The sequence below is a fragment of the Heterodontus francisci genome, chromosome 3 (assembly GCF_036365525.1).
Source record: "Heterodontus francisci isolate sHetFra1 chromosome 3, sHetFra1.hap1, whole genome shotgun sequence".
Lineage (NCBI taxonomy): Eukaryota > Metazoa > Chordata > Chondrichthyes > Heterodontiformes > Heterodontidae > Heterodontus > Heterodontus francisci.
Window position 1 is genome coordinate 94,028,098 of NC_090373.1, and position 20,758 is coordinate 94,048,855.

Below are 20,758 nucleotides of genomic sequence, written 5' to 3' on the forward strand. Positions count from 1 at the left end.
AAGTTGTGATTGGAGTTTCACCACTTTGCAGTTAGCTTCACTAAAACGATATTTCGCTGTCTGGCTTCCCATTCAAATGCAATGAATGGCGTGAAGTCATTTTATTTACAAGGTAGATACAAACTAAAATCGTTACAGAAAGTTAAGTAATTTCAAGTCTAAGTACCCTTTTAATGATGTGCTAAGTGTTAACTACTGCCAGACAACCTCTCTGGCACTGAAAATTAGCTATTACAAGTGTAGTTTCATTCCTTTGGGTTCTAATTGTTGTAGGAGATTTATTTAAATTTAAAATTGATTTTTTTTTTTACTTTTTCTTTCTGTCTCTTTTTCTCTTCCTCTTTTAACCCAATATTTACTTCCCTATCTTTATTTCTCTTACAGTACCTGATCTGACATTGAATTCACCTACCGTAATTTACATGTTCTTCTTAGCCTTTGCACTGTTAATTTCAGAATCCTTCAATCTGATTAGTTCGGGAGATATATAGTTGGTTTTGTTTACTGAAATATTCTGTTGGGGATTCCATGTTAGTTCCATCGCGCACTTCCAGTAAACTTGCAGTGCAAAATATCATTGACATTAAATGAGCAGGGGCAAATCTAACTAACAGCAGGTGCTGTTTGTTGCCCTGCCACAGGACATTTTGGGCCAATATTTGTCACAGAGTAATAGCAATGGAGCTTCCTGCAGTTGCTGCACCCATTGTCACTGAAAACACTATTTTTGTAGTATCAGAGGTATTTACCAAAAGAGTACAGCATGATAAGTTAACATAGGCAGTTTCCATTATAAATGTGAATGAATTTATTTAAAAAAATTACTTAATCCATCTCTAATTTCAGTCTTGGCCTAGAAATGCAATGACTCTGTGCCCGTTTTGTGCCTGCAAAAGTATCCAGTTTGGCAGACGGTGTGGAAGACTCACATCCTCTCCAAGGATCTATGAGGGCCACCGCCAGCAACTCAAGATTCGAAAATTTCAATCCCTTTCACTGATAAGCTGCTGCTTGACATAAATGTGGCCTGAGACTCCACCCCATGAACCAATTTCTTGGCCCCTACATCCTTTTTGATGGTGGGTGCAAGTTGGCTGAACTAGGTATTTCAAACATTTTGAGAACATGGCGGCACAGTGGCGCAGTGGTTAGCACTGCAGCCTCACAGCTCCAGGGACCTGGGTTCGATTCTGGGTACTGCCTGTGCGGAGTTTGCAAGTTCTCCCTGTGTCTGCGTGGGTTTCCTCCGGGTGCTCCGGTTTCCTCCCACATGCCAAAGACTTGCAGGTTGGTAGGTTAATTGGCCATTATAAATTGCCCCTAGTACAGGTAGGTGGTAGGGAAATATATAGGGACCGGTGGGGATGATATTGGAATACGGGATTAGTGTAGGATTAGTATAAATGGGTGGTTGATGGTCGGCACAGACTCGGTGGGCCGAAGGGCCTGTTTCAGTGCTGTATCTCTAAACTAAACTAAACTAAACATCTCGGAGTGAATTTCCTCAGGGCTTCTCCTACTGTGCTGCTGTAACTTCAGCGGAAACCCCATTTACACACGTCTGCTGTGTTTCCACTGACTTTCCATCAAAGTTATGGAAGTGCAAAGGGAGAAGCCCCAAGGAATCCATCCCACCTATCATTTATCACATAGATTTCATGGAACATAAAGCACAGAAACAGGTCATTCTACCTAATAGGTCTATGCAATGCTTATGCTCCATACAAGCCTCCACCCAGTCCTCTTCATCTAACCCTACCTTCTGTTCCTTTCTTCTACATGGATTTGTCTAGTTCCCCCTTAAATGCATCTATGCTATTTGCCTCAACTACACCTTGTGGCAGAGAGTTCCACATCCTAACCACTCTCTGGGTAAAGAGGTTTATCCTGAATTTCCAATTTGATTTATGGTGACTATCTTATGTTTATGACACTTAGTTTTAGTCTCCCCTCCAAGTGGAAACATCATTTCTACATCTATCCTGTGTTACGATCAGGTATGGAGGGGTTGAAAGGCTCCCCTCCTGTCCCTCTCTTTGTTTCACCGCAACAGGGTTTATTTCTTTAAAACAGTGGATATGCTTACCAATTCAGTGAGGGTTTAGCCCTTTTAGGTGCTATGATCATAAAAGAACTGATCGGACAGGTTTTCTTGAGTTTAAACAAGGAAGAGATTAGTTTATTGTACTTAAAACCAATACCCAAACCTAAGTAAAATAATAAACTACGCTCCAACTTTCTCTCTCACACAAACACAAGAATCACACACACACAAATAGGTTCCAGAGTGAAGAAGGATAGATTGGTTGGATTAGAGTCCAGAATAATTAAAAGAATATACAGTCTGTGGAGTCTGGTAATTCAGTTGTCTTCCGGCTGAACTCGTGGTCCTGGAGCTTCTGGCTGGTAGAGGTGGGCACTTGGTTCAGGGTATTCTTGGAGACAGTGATGTAGATGGCTTACTCCCTGGGGTCTCTGTCTGCAGCAATGATAGACTTGGATATTTTGGAGCACGCAGGAAGAGTTTGAACTTACAGCATTGCCTGGAGAGAGAGACAGAATCCACCCCCCCCCCCCCCTTGGGTCCTGCACTGGTCAAAAACAGGTGTTTGTCTGTTGTAGCCAAAAGAAACTCCAAGTTTTCACACAGATGGAGAGACTGTCACATAATTGTCCAATGCATCTTAACAGGTTCAAGTCTTAAGAATTCCAATCTCGCTATTGGGTCCCATTGTTTCAGTGTTTACCCTTTGAGGTTCATTTCCACCAGTGTTCATGATCCAACATGGTTTTGAATGTCTCGTTAATGGAGGTAAAGCAGGTAGCTCATTCAAAATTAGCAGGCCATTGTTCTGGTGGGAGATTAACCAGACATTCGTCTCCACCTCAAAAACTTGAAATGTGAGGTATTTCAATGCAAATTGCGGTGGCCATTTTAACTGCTTTCTTTTAAAAGTTTAATTTAGGTTTCCAACCGATAGATTAAAAAAACATCATTCAGCATAGCACGTATTTGGGACACCTGTCAAATCCTTTCAAAATGCACCACCTCATGCTTACCTATATTGAAATTAGTCTATTACATGCTCATTTTCCAAGTTTATAACCTTATATTCTTTATCTAAATGCTATATGGGCAAAATCAATTCAGCGACCTTTCACGACATGGACTATAAACATACATTTCCCTGGTATAAAGGAGAATTTGGCAAATCAGCACATTTTTGTTAGGCACACAGCCAAATGGGACCAGAAGCCTCATTTTCATGGAGCCTTTCATATCCAACTGCATTGCATGCAGAAACTCCCACCAATAATTTTAACATCCCCCTTCCCTTTATTTAACGGGGATTGATCTTCACCAACAAGCTCACAATGCTCCTAAAACAGAAATCTGACTGCCAATGGTATTTATTTTTGGTCCCAGAGGCACTTCTATTTGATGGCAAACCTGACCTTGGTGGAAAGAGCAGTCTTTAAACAGTTTAATGAGTGACATATATGCTCAAGCATCCCAGAGCAGTGATTCATTTTCCAGTAAACAAACACAACAAATGCTTGTTGGGCTCATTCACAGTTTTAGTGCACCCAGTGCCAATGCATTCCACAACAAAGCCCTCAAATTAAAAACATTGGTTCAGTAGCTGAAGCAGGAAAACACAAGATTTTCATTCAGAGGCCCGCTTTTTTATGGGTAGTATTTCATTAGCTTTTGGCTGGACCTGTTAAATAATTAAGGTTTGTGCCAGATAAAGGAAATTTAACTGCACACAAGCCCTGGTTTGCAGGACTGGCCTCTTGGCTGTATTAATGGCACTGGTGGGGGGCGGGGTGGGGGGGGTGGTTGTTGAGCGGGAATGGTTCATGCTATCACAACCAAGTGAAAGAGAAAATGGTGCAGTGGGGATATCTACTGGGATAAAAAATGGACAACTCTTCCACACATTTTAAGCCACACTAAAACCTTGAAAGTTGACTCCTGCAAAGGTTTAATTTTTGTTGCTACACAGATTTTGTCTATAAATGCTGATTGATTAGACATGACTTACATCACAAGCATCAGCCAAGTAGTATCCTTCATGACTGGTGTGATATGTGATGCCAGTGGACAAGGCTCCACTCTGGGAACATGCATTCAGAAAATCATTCCATAAGTGCCAGCGTCAGTCACCTAGTTGACTCTGGGGGCATGACTACAGAACCTGATATTGTTCTTGGCTTGTGCCACTACATATAGATTGGGGGTAGACACCTAGGTGATTTAGTTCCTCCTTAACTTCAGAAGCACTGAAACTAATTGTTGCATCTCTACTGTCAACCCAACCTAAGATCAGCAGATTTGGAATAGAGTGGGGATTGAACTCAAAAGCCTTCCTGATCACCAGCCTCATAAAATCTCATGTATGAGCCTGTTTCAGCTAAACAAAATAAGTGACAGCCATTTGCTGGTTCATTCCTCAGGGCAATTCCTTGACCAGAGTTAAGCTGCCTGGTTTAAATTTCAAACATGGCTTGGCAGTTAACTGTCAGTCACCATAAACTGGTGTATTCTCCATGCCAATGCCTCTACCAATCACAGTTCACTTGCCAACCAATCAGCACTCTCTTCTCATACAGTATAAAGTTGTTGTATTCCCTTGCATTGGTATTCTTGCAGATGTGGCCTGATGAGTGCAAGACGAAAAGCTTCGACAGCATATATATTAATATATATATTAATGACGTGGACTTAAATGTGGGAGGCATGATTGGAAATTTGCTGATAACACAAAAACTGGCCATGTAGTTGATAGTGATGGGGATAGCTGTAGACTCCAGAATGATATCAATGATTTGGTTGAGTGGGCGAAAAAGTGGCAAATGGAATTCAATCTGGAGAAATGTGAGAGCATTTGGGGAGGGCAAACAAAGCAAGGGAATATACAATAAACAGGAGGATATTGAGAGGGGCAGAAGAAGTGAGAGACCTTGGAGTGTATGTCCAAGGTCTCTGAAAGTGGCCGAACAGGTTGATAGAGTGGTGAAGAAGGAATATGGAATGCTTTCCTTTATTGGCCGAGGTATAGAATACAAAAGCAGGGATGTAATGCTGGAACTGTATAAAACGCTTGTTCGGCCACAGCTGGAGTATTGCATGCAGTTCTGGTCACCACATTACAGGAAGGACATAATTACTCTGGAGAGAGTACAGAGGAGATTTACAAGAATGTTGCCAGGGCTTGAAAGTTGCAGCTATGAGGAAAGATTGGATAGGTTAGGGCTGTTTCCTTAGAACAGAGGAGGCTGAGGGGTGACTTAATTGAGGTGTACAAAATTATGAGGGGCCTAGAAAGAGTAGACAGGAAGGACCTGTTTCCCTAGCGGAGAGGTCAATTACCAGGGGGAACAGATTTAAGGTGATTGGTAGAAGGATTAGAGAGGATATGAGGAGAAATGTTTTCACCCAGCGGGTGGTGGGTGTCTGGAATTCACTGCCCAGATTGGTGGTGGAAGCAGAAACCCTCAACTCTTCTAAAAGGTACCTGGGAATGCACCTGAAGTGCTGTAACCTGCAAGGCTAGGGACCAGGTGCTGGAAGGTGGGATTAGATTGGGTGGCTAGTTTTTTCAGCCGGCACAGACATGATGGGCTGAATGGCCTCCTTCTGTGCCGTGACTTTTCTATGGTAGTTCCATGGTTTTTTTTTTAAACATGTCTCTATTTTCAGCAATACTCAAGTTCTATGCTACCAAATGGTTATTTGAATATTTTGATGATTAATTAATAATATTTGACCTTCCCTTCCTCATCCACTGCATGTAAATGGCAATAGGGAACAGGGACTAACAGCAGGATTTTCCTTCCAGGTTTGGGAAACTGACATGGGCACTGTTTCCAGGTCCCAATCCTACGCCAGAGTGGGGGACTAGTTTTTGTGGAGGTGGGCTGCTAATTGGATGGAGAGGGGGTTGGGTGGCCAATTAGCAGCCATGGGGGCCAGAATGGAGCGGGACTGAAGAAGTGTGGGCACCATTTAAATATAACACAGCAGCCATGACTGTGGCTGCTGTTTCACTGAAAGAATGGATGCACTAGGGCTTCAGGAAGAGAGGCAGAGTGCTGATACCTGGGGCAGGACTGCCCCTCAATTCTCCGATGCCAACCTCAAGGTCCTTCTGGAGGCAGTAGTCCTCTTTCTGCAGAGTGGCAGGAGAAGGCCATCCTCCCAGACCACCACAATGCACAAGACTCTTGCAGGACTGTACTGCAGGGCGCCACTTGACTGGTTGAGGCACCAGAACTGCATCTCCAGAAGCCCGATGGCCTGCTCAGTGATGGTCCTTGTGAGCAAATGACTTCAGTTGTAGCACCTCTGTGGCTCCATTTTGGGGTCACATAAAGGCATGAGTAGCCATCTCTTCTTGTTCGCTAGAATCCTACCACATAGTTTGAGGGTGGAATGTAGAGTTGCGGCACCCTGGACTGCCAAAGGATGAAGGAATCATGGCAGCTGACAAGAAAGCAAGCGCACACGTGCAGGAAGTTCCTTGTTATGGTCACAGACCAGCTGAACGTTGAAGGAGTGGAAGTCCTTCGTTTTGATGAATCTCAATGGCCAGTTAGTCGGTGCCTTGACGGCCACATGGCTGCAATCGATGATGCCCTGCACCTGGGGGAATCTAGCAATGGAGGTGAATCCCACTGACCTTTGTGCCCACGAGACCCCATCTGCCTGAAATTGGATGTACTGACCAGTTTTCACAAAAAGGGCATCAGTGACTCACGAGATGCAACAGTATGCAACCGTTTGTGAGACACCATCAAAGTCCGCATCTAATCCTTGGAAGGAGGCAGAAGCGAAGAAGTTCAAAGCCACACTGACATTTACAGCTCCCAGCTGGGTATGGCGAGCAGTGCTGTAAGGTGTGAGGTCTTCCTCGACAACGGCACAAATATCTGTGACTATCTGCCTGGATAGGTGCAGTCTCCTGCGACACTGGCTCTCTGAAATGTCTAGGTAGCTCTGTCTTCGGCATTAAAATTTAACCAGTGTTTGGCTGCTGTTGACCAGGGCACCCACAGACAAAACTCTGCTTTGCACAGCCAAAGAGTAATGGGAAGCTTGTTGGGTCTGGCAACCTTGCATTACTCGAAGCAGAGGCTGGTCTTAAATTGATCCGTGTGGTAAATATGCACCTTAAACACAAGTATGGTGAGTCTGTGAAAAATAGCATCACAATCTGTGATGGAGATACTGGTTCAGATTTGGACAGCAATAATAAAATCAAAACCTATTTCCACCAAGAATTTAAAGAGAATTTAAACAATTTTGGGTTCCACAGCTCAGTGTTGTTTTGCTTGCTGCATCAAAATTGCAAAATACCAGGTATAAAAAAGCCCGCGTCTACCATTGCAAAAGCATTCAAAATTATCGTGGTGTGACCTTTCATTTCTGTGAAACTGCAGCACAATTCATTATTCTATGAAGCTTAACTCTGAAATCTCTTTTGGGCCTTAAAATCAATTCTTGCAGGAAAATGTTGAGAAGACCACTGATCTGACATCAACATCTGAATCCGTTCCTTAACTCACAGACATGTTGCCATTAGAATTTTAATTTACAGGCAGTAGATAAAATATACCTATGGGGCAAGATGAATGAGAGGCTGTCTTTGTTGGCCTGTGACTGTAACCAGACTTCTTTGTCCTCCTGATTCAGCATTTGGAATTGTAAATGTCACAGCTGCGGAATCTTTTGAGCAACACTATCACCTCCCTCTACCAAAAAGTGATGTGAGTAATATTTAATGCTCCAATACATCCTCGACTCCCTGTTACATTCTGCTGGCCAGTTTGATGTTGGGCTGGGGACTGGTGGTGGTGCACTGTGCCTGCCCAGATGTGGGTCTTCGCATGGTAAATAAGTGCAAGAGAGGGAAACACGACTTCCATTGAAATTCCTACCACTTACACTGCAGGAATGTTGGACACAGAGGCCATTTGTTTTATCATCAGAATCTTGCATTTAGATTTTGGTGGAGGGAGCTTAGCCTAAAATGAAAAGAGGGGCCTGTGATTTTTTTTTCAGGGCATGACCATGCTGAGGTTCTGTCAGGAAAAGTTAACATTATAAGGAGGCCAAAAAAATTATTCCATTGGCAATGTGCTGGATGCCTCTTTCTTCCATGGTGGCAGAACCCTGCAGCACAATACTGCCCCAGAGTGCTATGACTCCCAGGCAGAAGCATTAAATACTTGAAATTGAACTAGCTAATATTATTACTTGAGTCAGAACTATGTTGGAATTTTGCTTTGGAAATAAATTAGGTAAACATCTCATGAGATTAGTTATGCAGCACATTTAGCAATTTGGAAAAAAAGCTTAATGTTCCATCATTTAGGCCTTTGGGCATAATGCCAAATCGAGTCCTAGTCCTATAAGCAGAAACCAAACCATCTGTTAATTAGCGTAGATGCAAAGATGGATGACATTTCTTAAGATTACATTTGTTATGTATTTGTAGCGTGACCTTCAAGAATTTGTAATCTGTTTTACCAAAACTGCTCTCATTCACCTAAAGCTGTGCTTAATCTTATGTTGTAAGATATATTCCGTTTTTAGTTATGCTTCTTCTGTAGAATTGTATTTCTTTTTTTATGAAGTGACAGGTTAAAAGGTTGCATCAAACTATGCTTTATAAACACTTGCGCATGGCCTGGAGTTTCTGCTCACTTGCGCTGTTTTTTTCGGTGCAATTCATCTGAAATCGGCTAAACCAGTGCAAAAGATAGCAGAATTTAAGCGTAAATGACATTCTAAGCAATTGAAGTTCCTGTGATCACTTGCCCTAGTATAAAGATATTGCACTAGAAGCTGGCCATGCCCTCAAAACTGGCCATATCCCTGGATGAATTTATCACCATTGGGAGTTTCCACCAATTGTTCTTTCTTGCAGGCCCTTGAGGAGACTCTTAAAATTAATCTGGTTCTTCTCAGCGCAAGTACACTAAGAGGAAGGTTTTAAAAGCTTTTGAATATATTTTTCTATTTAATTTACTAAGGGCTGCATTTTATTCTGGTGACAGGCATGTTGGCAGTGGGCAGGAAGGCAGGGGGAGACCCCACCTTGACCTTCCATCAGATTCCCGAAGCCATTTAACAGCAGGCAGCCAATTAACTGCCCACCGTCGGGGATGATGTTCCTTTAGGGAACAAACTCCCGCCTCCAGAGCTGCTGGCCAATCGGAAGGCTGTCAGCTCTGCAGTACCGGCAGCGCAACTGGGAGCAGGGTTTTCAGCCTTCCCTGTCCCAGACAAAATAGCAGGGGTTTGGGCAACATCAGGAACGGCACCCCCTGCCATTTTGTTTGCCCACCCCAGCTCCATGTCCACCTTTAAGGACGAATTAAAATTCTGCCCTAATAAATTTACTTCCATACCCCAATATAACTAGGAATTTGTCTGTATAATTGTTTAAAGTCATTTGCAGTGATTAAAATCACAGGTAGTGGATTGGCACTGTGGTTAGAATGTTATTTTAAATGTTATAAACTGATTTTCAGCTGCATTAGTCAAACTGCAACAAGTTACCCCTTTTAAATATATCAAGAAATATTGTTTAAATCAATTTTTTAAATGTTATGTTTATAAACAGAGCCCTATTGTGCTGGCTTGTGATAGATTTTGTATTCAGTGATCTGCAATGAGCCTGAGCAGAAACTTGAGGGAAAAAACATTTTTCAAAATGGGCGCAGTTTGTGTAGATTTTACCCAAAATGGAAACTCTACCCCTTGCAGTTATTAAATCACTATATAACCTGCCCTGCCTCAGCTAGTTCACATCAGTCCTGAACAGCTAGACTGTGTAGGAAAGCATTTATAATACTGCTAATACTGTAATACTAAGTGATCAAATATGAAATTAAGTTAAATGGGAAAACCTACCAGGTTCCAGTTTAGCTGCTGCATCACGTGAAAAACAATTATTTCATTGGGTGTAACGATCAAACAATTGGTAGGCAAAAGCAAGCCTTAAGGTAGGTAAAGGAAAACAAGTTTTTGTACATTGCACAATGTAGAAGATATGAAATGACCAGCAACGGATGTAAGACACTTTTCAGTCAACCAGGTCAAGGGAACTCTTGGCCTCACCTTCATTCTCTGTGAAATGTTTCTTAGGTTCCTATTCTTATAACTTGTAAAACAAGGCATAGCAATACTTTACATTTAGTATAACTTGGCAAAATCAACCTTCCATAGGCTATTGTTTAATAGCAGTTATGAAAGATGGAAAAAACCTACCAGGTCCCAGCTTTGCCACTGCATAGAGGAGATCATAGTTGATGATTGGTGTGGCGTCATCAATTTGTTGCCAACCCACAGGTGGTGATGCTGGAGGAGAGATGAGAAATTGTTTTGCTGGCTGCGGAGGGGCAAGGTGCAGATTATCTCCATCTGCACCTTGATTTTGAACCTAGGAAATAAATTGGCACCTGTTTAAACCATAATCTACAGTGTATCAGATGAAAGCAGCAGCTCACTTAATGTTTGAGTGGACTCTTTTCAACCTTGCATTATAAGCCTGGCCCTTCTCAACAAGAAAAATGTACGAAATTACTTTTTCCAGTTTCTACATTCTATCTCTGTTCTGCTGTAAGGCACTATATTTAGAATTGAAACATTTCCAGCTAGATTTTATTTCAGTTTGGTGGCTGATGATACATTTGAACATGAAAAAGGGGTAATTTTACAAGTTTGCACCTCTGGAGTGGGTCTTCATCCAGCAACAATGCATATTGAGAATATGAACATGCTCCTCCATCAGTTTCCATTCATTAATCTTGTAAAATTATACTGTATTATGTTTTTAATGCTTATATTGAGGTACGGAGATAAAAATTCCTATCGGCACTATGGCTTGTAAATGATCACATTATACTCGAGCTTGAACTTAACAATACTTCAATGGGATTTTAAATTTATGTTCTTGAAGATTATAAACCCACTCTCCATGCTCGTAATGGTCTCCATTAAAATTACTTTCACAATTCCCTGAGGTCACTGATCTCAGCTGAAGCAGCAATTGGGATATGACAGTTGGCAACAGTACCTGTGGGCTTGGGACAGGAAAAAGTAAGCAGTGTTACTGCTGTTAATTACTAGTAAGTGTCTGTTGGAAAATGTGGGTTTGTGGATATTGTGTAAGGGCAGGATTGGGCTTGACAATAATACCACCAGCAGTATAATACCTTGTGGACGCTCACAGTCTAGGCTTAAGCATGAAGGTTGGATAATTGGTCAAAGTATTGGAGGGAGCTGGCATTATGGAATTGCATCACAGCATTATTGAGTGTCTTCCAAATCTAAACCAGTTAAATATTATTGGTAGGGAAGTCTATATGAGTATTATAAATAGAATAATCTACAGAGACATATGCTAAGCAATTGGGAACGGTCATAGCTTAAGCACCACTGAGTTTGGTCACTTGTGGAATAAAAGTGGATGTGAACAGAATACTCTCCCTTAGAAACCTTATCGGATGCATGCTATGGTGCTACTCCCAGGTTGCAATAAATTCTAAACAAATGTCTGATCCTTTGGAAACTGTAGTAGCACTGCTGGAACAAAATGGGAACATATGCTTTCAGAATGGAGCTTCATGCACTATCAGGAATTCGAGCGCAGAGGTCAGTGGTTCCCAAAGCATTTTATGAGTATTACAGGGTCCGAAGAACTTTATGCTCCAATTTCCAATATGAGCTCCTGGCAAGCAAGGCTCTGCAATGGGAGCACAAATTCATAAAATCTACCCGAGAGGTTATAATATCCAACTGGCATTCCCATTGGTGAAATTAATAAATCCAGAATATTGGCCATACAGCAATCTCACCTGATCATCATCGGCAAGTCCCCGCCTGCACCGCATCTGTGATTGGGTTTTACACCCATGTGGTCTTCTCTTGAACAGTTTGCATGCCAGCACCATGGCTTACTGCACTGAGACAAAGATCACTAGCAAATTCTCTTTTATCTTAATCTTTAGGTGGAAGTCCTCAGCAAGGTTATATGCACCCATTTAAATGGGGTGCCAAAGATAAGTTATGTGTATCAGGGACAAACAAGTTTTAATCTTTTTCAGCTTGTTTTCTGCTTTTTCCTGTTTTGTTTTCCTTTTGCTTTCCATTTCTCATCACTGCCTTCTCTAGGGTCAGTACTTATCGAAAATAACAATTGGACAGCTTGAGTGTGCTAAAAATTACACTAACAATCAATTTAAGATTATTAGTCAGACTTGCAATGTGGCTCAATTACGCTTGCTAGAAGCTACATATATTCATATGCAGGGACCTGTCCTCTGCAGGCAAAAGGAATGACACAAAACTAGGTGGGAATGTGTGTGGCGAGGAAGATGCAAAGCAGCTTCAAGGGGATTTGGGCAGACTTAGTGAGTGGCCAAGAACATGGCAGATGGAATATAATATGGAAAAATATGAGTTTATCCACTTTGAACATAGAACATAGAACATAGAACAGTACAGCACAGTACAGGCCCTTCGGCCCATGATGTTGTGCCGAACCTTTAACCTAATCTAAGATCAAACTAACTACCTACCCTTCATTCTACTATCATCCATGTACCTATCCAAGAGTGGCTTAAATGCCCCTAATGTATCTGCTTCTACTACCACCACTGGCAGTGCATTCCACGCACCCACCACTCTCTGTGTAAAGAACCTACCTCTGACATCTCCCCGAAACTTTCCTCCAATCACCTTAAAATTATGCCCCCTGGTGATAGCCCTTTCCACCCTGGGAAAACGTCTCTGGCTATCCACTCTATCTATGCCTCTCATCATCTTGTACCCCTCTATCAAGTCACCTCTCATCCTTCTTCGCTCCAATGAGAAAAGCCCCAGCTCCCTCAATCTTACTTCGTAGGACATGCCCTCCAGTCCAACCAGCATCCTGGTAAATCTCCTCTGCACCCTCTCTAAAGCTTCCACATCCTTCCTATAATGAGGCGACCAGAACTGAACACAATATTCCAAGTGTGGTCGAACCAGGGCCTTATAGAGCTGCAGCATAACCTCGCGGCTCTTAAACTCAATCCCCCTGTTAATGAAAGCCAACACACCATACGCCTTCTTAACAACCCTATCAACTTGGGTGGCAACTTTGAGCGATCTATGGACATGGACCCCAAGATCCCTCTCTTCCTCCACACTACCAAGAATCCTGTCTTTAAGCCTGTATTCCCCATTCAACTTCGACCTTCCAAAATGAATCACTTCACACTTTTCCAGGTTGAACTCCATCTGCCACTTCTCAGCCCAGCTCTGCATCCTGTCAATGTCCCGTTGCAACCTACAACAGCCTTCCACACTATCCACAACTGCAGCAACCTTTGTGTCATCGGCAAACTTGCTAACCCAGCCCTCCACTTCCTCATCCAAGTCATTTATAAAAATCACAAAGGTCCCAGAACAGATCCTTGTGGAACACCACTGGTCACCGAGCTCCATGCTGAATACTTTCCATCTACTACCACCCTCTGACTTCTATGGGCCAGCCAATTTTGTATCTAGACAGCCAACTTTCCCTGAATCCCATGCCTCCTTACTTTCTGAATGAGCCTACCATGGGGAACCTTATCAAACGCCTTGCTAAAATCCATATACACCACATCCACTGCTCTTCCTTCATCAATGTGTTTTGTCACATCTTCAAAGAATTCAATAAGGCTTGTGAGGTATGACCTGCCCCTTACAAAGCCATGCTGACTGTCTCTAACCAAACCATGCTTTTCCAAATAATCATAAATCCTGTCTCTCAGAATCCTCTCCAATAATTTGCCCACTACCGACGTAAGACTGACCGGTCTATAATTCCCAGGGTTATCCCTATTCCCTTTCTTGAACAAAGGAACAACATTTGCCACCCTCCAATCATCCGGCACTACTCCAGTGGACAGTGAAGACGCAAAGATCATCGCCAAAGGCGCAGCAATCTCTTCCCTCGCTTCCCGTAATATCCTTGGGTATATCCTGTCTGGCCCCGGGGACTTATCTGTCCTCATATCATTCAAAATTTCCAGCACATCCTCCCTCTTAACATCAACCTGTTCGAGCATATCAGCCTGTTCCACGCTGTCCTCACAAACGACCAGGTCCCTCTCACTAGTGAATACTGAAGCAAAGTATTCATTTAGGACCTCCCCTACCTCCTCCGACTCCAGGCACAAGTTCCCTTCACTATCCCTGATCGGCCCTACCCTCACTCTGGCCATCCTCTTGTTCCTCACATGTGTAGAACGCCTTGGGATTTTCCTTAATCCTACCCGCCAAGACTTTTTCATGTCCCCTTCTAGCTCTCCTAAGCCCATTCTTCAGTTCCTTCCTGGCTACCTTGTAACCCTCTAGAGCCCTGTCTGATCCTTGCTTCCTCAACCTTAAGTAAGCTTCCTTCTTCCTCTTGACTAGCTGTTCCACATCTCTTGTCATCCAAGGTTCCTTCACCCTACCATCCCTTCCCTGCCTCATCCGGACAAACCTATCCAGCAGTCGCAGCAAGTGCTCCCTAAACAACTTCCACATTTCTGTCGTGCATTTCCCTGAGAACATCTGTTCCCAATTTATGCTCCCCAGTTCCTTCCTAATAGCATTGTAATTCCCCCTCCCCCAATTAAATATTTTCCCATCCCGTCTGCTCCTGTCCCTCTCCATGACGATAGTAAAGGTCAGGGAGTTGTGATCACTATCACCTAAATGCTCTCCCACCGATAGATCTGCCACCTGGCCTGGTTCATTGCCAAGCACCAAGTCCAACATAGTCTCCCCTCTGGCCAGGAAGAATAGATGTGCAGAGTATTTCTTAAATGGTAAGAAATTAGAAAGTGTAGATGTACAGAGGGACCTGGGTGTCCTTGTCAATAATTCACTGAAAGCTGACATGCAGGTGCAGCAAGCAATTAAGAAGGCTAATGGTATGTTAGCCCTTATCGCAAGAGTAGAGTACAGGAGTAGTGAAGTCTTGCTTCAATTGTATAGAACATTGGTTAGACTGCACCTGGAGTAGTGTGTCTGGTTTTGGTCCCCTTACCTCAGGAAGGATATTATTGCCGTAGAGGGAGTACAAAGATGGTTCACCAGACTTGTTCCCCGGTTGGCGGGACTGTCCTGTGAAGAGAGATCGGGGAAACTGGGCCTGTATTCTCTAGAGTTTTGAAGAATGAGAGGTGATCTAATTGAAACCTACAAAATACTTAAAGGGATAGACAGGGTAGATACAGCTAAGATGTTTCCCCTGGTTGGAGAGTCGAGAACCAGGGGACACAATTTCAAAATAAGGGGGAAGCCACTTGGGACAGAGATGAGGAGAAATTTTTTTACTCAGAGAGTTCTGAATCTTTGGAATTCTCTACCCCAGAGGGCTGTGGAAGCTCAGTCATTGAGTATGTTTAAAGCAGAGATTGACAGATTTCTAAATAACAATGGCATAAAGGATATGAGGATCGTGTGGGAAAAGGCATTGAAGTGGATGATCAGCCATGATCGTATTGAATCATCTTGTGTATCGTCCTGGTGACTGCAAGACGAAAAGCTTCGACAACATGTCTCTATTTTCAGCAATTCTCAAATTCTGTACTACCAAATGACTAATTGCCTTATTCTGAGTTTTGACCTCTTTACTTTCACCTTCAAGTTCCAAGTTATTAGCTCTGAAAAACATGTCCATCCTTTCAATATATGAACTGAATGGTTCTCCACCCTCTCATATGTTCCTAACCTTCTGATGTATCCCGTAGGTACAGCCATATTGTCCTGTTTCCAAATTCAACACAGTAAACACTTCACTGCGGCTGTCCGTAACAGTAATACAGATTCTCATGCACGCATACTGTTGGTGCGAGGCAGACAAGATTCAACACGGGTGTTTGCAATAAAATATCTTGATAAGTCAAGTTAGGTAGAACAAACTCACCCAAAACCAATCCAGTCGGTGGTTGAAAATGTCACCTTAGTCAAATGAGAGAGTTTAATCAGCTGCACATTAGGAACCTGTGGCAACCCATTTGACTGAGGAGACAGTTCCAGACACTGTCTGACAACACTGTCTGACACAATCAGTGAAAATCCTAATTTTCCCTCTCCTTTCCTCGGGTTGTAGTCTTCCTCTTGGATGTCAGTTCCAAGAGAGTAGTGACAGGGCCTAGGCTGCTCTGAACCACCTTGTGGGAGCATATCCATGCAATTTCCAGAAGGGTGAGACTCTGCACAATCTGGCTGAAATCTCCACCAGCTGAGCAGTCAGATCACAGGGAGCTGGCTAGACTAGTTCAATGCAGTCCCTGCTGCTCTTTTCTGCTGATATTTGTGGACCTTAACCTCATCCATTTCGGCAAAATTTGTTATATATTGGCTGGCACTAATAAGAAGACAGACTCCAAGCAAAACCAGTTCAAGTAATGTTTATTATGTCATTGTGTCATTTGCATACTACGGATGCTTCAAGGTCATATCGCATTAACATAAAACACAAATACATTACAGATATGTACACATATTTAATTTCCTCCTGGCATTAAGAAACAAGCTTTCTTCTTTTTTTGCGTTCTCTCAAGGCACATGCATTTTCCAATGAACCAGGAGAGTGTAGATGTGTAATTTGCTTAAAGGTTTCTGACATTTCAGGCCAGATATTCAAATGCCAGTGGGATTGGGACTGGGTGACAATGTGATTTGAAAATCGCGGTCCTGGAGGTCGTCTCTAGAACACGACATCTCTGGGACAGTCCACAATTTTCAATGTGAGGGTGGGGGTGCGGGAACAGGGAAGCTGCTCACCTCCAATTAAGGGCCCATAAAGCTCGTGGAGGAGCTCGTTAAGAGATCGGGGGGGGGGGGTGGGGGGTGGCGTGACGGGAATCCGCGCTGTAATTTTCAATTCGGATTCCGGCGAACCCGACCAATCTGGTGTACGATGGCGCACAGCTGTCGGGCTCACTGCGGGCGGGGGTAAACTTTATTGGTGGAAGATGAAATGTTTTGGGCCCATGGGGATCTTGAGCTGAGCAAAGTACAAGACTTTTTTTTTGTTTTAGAAGCGCTGCCTTACCTCTTTATTCTGCTGGCCCTCCAAGGAGCTAGCTGCTCTCTTCGGCATGGCAGCAGCAGGTCCCATCGTGGCTGCCACCTGCCTTCGCCGCTTGCGGTCTGCAGGCAGCTGCCACCTCCTGCAGATGCTCAGTGCCACTAACTGGGTACCGAGCTCACCTTCTGCCCAATTAGGGCATTAACATTTAAAGATTGCATCGCGTTAGTGACGCAGCTAAAGCGTGGGGTCAGAACCCGGAAATCATCCGGGCATCCGAGGTTCCCAAGCCTATTTTGAAAATTCAGCCCTTTGCTTCTGTCAGAGCACTAGGCAGTGTTTAGAGAATGTGGTTGACTCACTCCTTGAACCCTTTTCCTTCTCTGTAGCAAGTGGCCTCTTCCCATTTGCATTCTCCCACTACCTGGCCCAACCCACCCCACCATGCTCCCACCCCAGTTGCACCACCATTCTTCCGGCTAACAGAAGTAACCTAAAATGTGCGGAGAATTGTGAAGTTAGTCACTTTTTGCGATCAAAACACCTGAGGATTACTGTTCAGAAATTGTATTCATGACAGAAGTGCAATTTTGTAAAATTATCTGATACGGCACCAGACCACCATATAACTACACTGGATAAATAAAGAACTGTTGTTGTCTAATTTATTTTAAAATAACAAGATTTTAGGCAAAAAAAGGTGACAAGTTGTTATGAATAATCCACTCACTGCACATTACCTGTGGCACCTGCTTGATGTTCATAGTTATGGCACCCTTTGTATAAGGTATCATCCGACAATGCCATGTTATTGAATGAAAGAACAATATGCTAAATTTATACCAACACCATGGTCCATATTACTGATATCATTGTGTTGGTGCTGCCTGCTCATTCTCATCCAGAAGTTACCAGTTACTTTATTATTAGAAGAGTACTCTTGCACAGTACATTAGCATGGAATCTTTTCAACTTTGGGACCTGGTTTCAAATCCATTGCAGACTATTGGGAAAAATATTTGGACTCTGTTGGTGATAAGAGTTCTAACTGAAGTGTCTTTGGGCAGTCTCAATTACAGCCCATGGCACTATATTCAGCACTAATTATAACTTCATGAAAAACTATTCAGTAATTTTATTTTGTTTGGAGGGAGAGGGAAAAGTTGTGTTTCAATATGATTTACATTAATGTGTTCAAAAGGTTTGCCAAACTCTTTTCATCAAGTCAGTACCTATTTAATAGTTATCCAAACCTGGCCTGGATTAAACGCCAGGATGAAATGGTATCATTTTAAAATCCTTTTGGCAGATTTTTGTCTTTACTGCCCAGGTGTTAAATATCGTCTGGGCGACACATGGAAAGGAAAATCTGGCAGAAGGATCACACAACAGTAACACCCACCCGTCTGGTTTCCCTTCCATTGAAATCAATGGAAGAAAAATCCTGCAGGATCTTTAAGGGCGTTGAAACTACCAGCCAGATTTTCCTTTCTGTGCTTCACCCAGACAGTAAATGTACCTTCGTCACACCACAAATCCTTTCGTTCAATTCAACACAATCGTAATTGCATCATTCTGTGAAAATCAGGCTAAGGCTGAGCAACTTAAATCCACTATTGAAGCTGAAATTAGTGAGAATTGTTCTTTCTGCTATTTGAAATAATCTTTCCACTAAAATTAAGATTTGAATAGCTCACTGCTAATGTTGGCTGATTAGGACTCAATGGGGTAGAAATCCCGTGTAGCCTGGATTTGGGCAACGCATGCCCTAACTGGCAGGCACAAGTCTGGCCTGATTTCGGGTGTCGGGCCTCATCTGAATAATCTAGTAAGCTCATCCCTCTGCAGCAGCAGCCTCAGGTAAGTGCCTAGTCGGGGGCTGGGGGATGAGGACAGCAACACAGGGCTCATTGCAGCTGGAAGCAGCTGTCAGGAGTACTTTTGGAAAACAATATATTCAAGTCCACCTTTTCAGTGGCATGTGAAGCAGGCCTGAGTCCTGCACTGTTCCTTGGGACACCAATTTCCCCAGGGTCCTAAAACATGTGTCAGGCCCCTTATATATGTTTGTAAGAGGTTTATGTTTTTTTTAGGTGGCTGTACCTGAAATATCGATTTTGGGTCAGGTGTCTTTCAGACATCGTGAAGGTGCAAGATGCTGGTCCCTGAAATTGAGCCTTGTTCTGTCAAATTATGTGTTTAAAATAGCATAACAAGGCCCAATTTCTACCCTAGTTGCATGAGTTAAACATATCTTTTCCTTTGAATAAATCCTTCTCTTCAGTTTCCTTTCCAAATACATTAATAATTTGATCTATGATCAAAGCCCAAAGTCCTGAATCCATTACCTGTGCAAAGTAGAGTTTTAGCTTTTTCCCATTGAATTTTGTTTCGTGGAGCTCTATTCTGGCACGCGCTGCTACTTTGGGATTGCTGAAGTTAATTCGTACACGTCTGAAACTTTTAAACAGCTGGAATGTGGCATGGTCATCATAGGCCAAGAAAAGCGCCTCAAATTTCTCCTGTATTTAACAAACACAAAGAAAACAAACTTAAAATCCTGACTTTTTCACAATTTAGTCCAAATATTTCAACTTTTAAACAATGTCCTTTGAAAATATCAAAATTTGCATTCAGCAAATTTTTCCTCCCTTCTATCTTTACAAGAACAATTTCACATTTATGTTACTAATGAGGTTCATGTTTTTAGGAGCTTGTAAATCAATACGAAATATAATTAATACAATGAAATAGTTTACATAGCATAGTCTTTTCCTTGCTATTGAAAGAACAAAGAACAGTACAGCACAGGAACAGGCCATTCGGCCCTCCAAGCCTGCGCTGATCTTGATGCCTGCCTAAACTAAAACCTTCTGCACTTCCGGGGTCCGTATCCCTCTATTCCCATCCTATTCATGTATTTGTCAAGATGCCTCTTCAATGTCTCTATGGTACCTGCTTCCACCACCTCCCCCGGCAACAAGTTCCATGCACTCACCACACTCTGTGTAAAGAACTTGCCTCGCACATCCCCTCTAAACTTTGCCCCTCTCACCTTAAACCTATGTCCCCTAGTAACTGACTCTTCCACCCTGGGAAAAAGCTTCTGACTATCCACTCTGTCCATGCTGCTTATAACTTTGTAAACCTCTATCATGTCGCCCCTCCACCTCCGTCGTTCCAGTGAAAACAATCCGAGTTTATCCAACCTCTCCTCATAGCTAATGCCCTCCAGACCAGGCAACATCCTGGTAAACCTCTTCTGTACCCTCTCCAAAGCCTCCACGTCCTTCTGGTAGTGTGGCAACCAGAATTGCACGCAATATTCTAAGTGTGGCCTAACTAAAGTTCTGTACAGCTGCAGCATGACTTGCCTATTTTTATACTCTATGCCCCGACCGATGAAGGCAAGCATGCCGTGTGCCTTCTTGACTACCTTATCCACCTGCGTTGCCACTTTCAGTGACCTGTGGACCTGTACGCCCAGATCTCTCTGCCTGTCAATACTCCAAAGGATTCTGCCATTTACTGTATACTTCCCACCTGCATTAGACCTTCCAAAATGCATTATCTCACATTTGTCCAAATTAAACTCCATCTGCCATTTCTCCGCCCAAGTCTCCAACCGATCTATATCCTGCTGTATCCTCTGACAATCCTCATCACTGTCCGCAACTCCACCAACC

At 43.0% G+C, this 20,758-nt stretch overlaps 1 protein-coding gene across 3 annotated transcripts in view; it reads right to left on the reverse strand.

Moving 5' to 3' along the window:
- rcan2 (regulator of calcineurin 2) overlaps positions 1-20,758 on the reverse strand; it is a 525,925-nt gene that overhangs the window by 41,204 nt on the left and 463,963 nt on the right. For all 3 annotated transcript variants that reach the window (XM_068024591.1, XM_068024600.1, XM_068024611.1), the window contains 2 exons: positions 19,421-19,594; positions 10,283-10,454 (listed from right to left, as the gene is read on the reverse strand). In XM_068024591.1, coding sequence (XP_067880692.1) covers positions 10,283-10,454; positions 19,421-19,594 — 346 coding nt within the window. The remainder of the gene's footprint in view (positions 1-10,282; positions 10,455-19,420; positions 19,595-20,758) is intronic.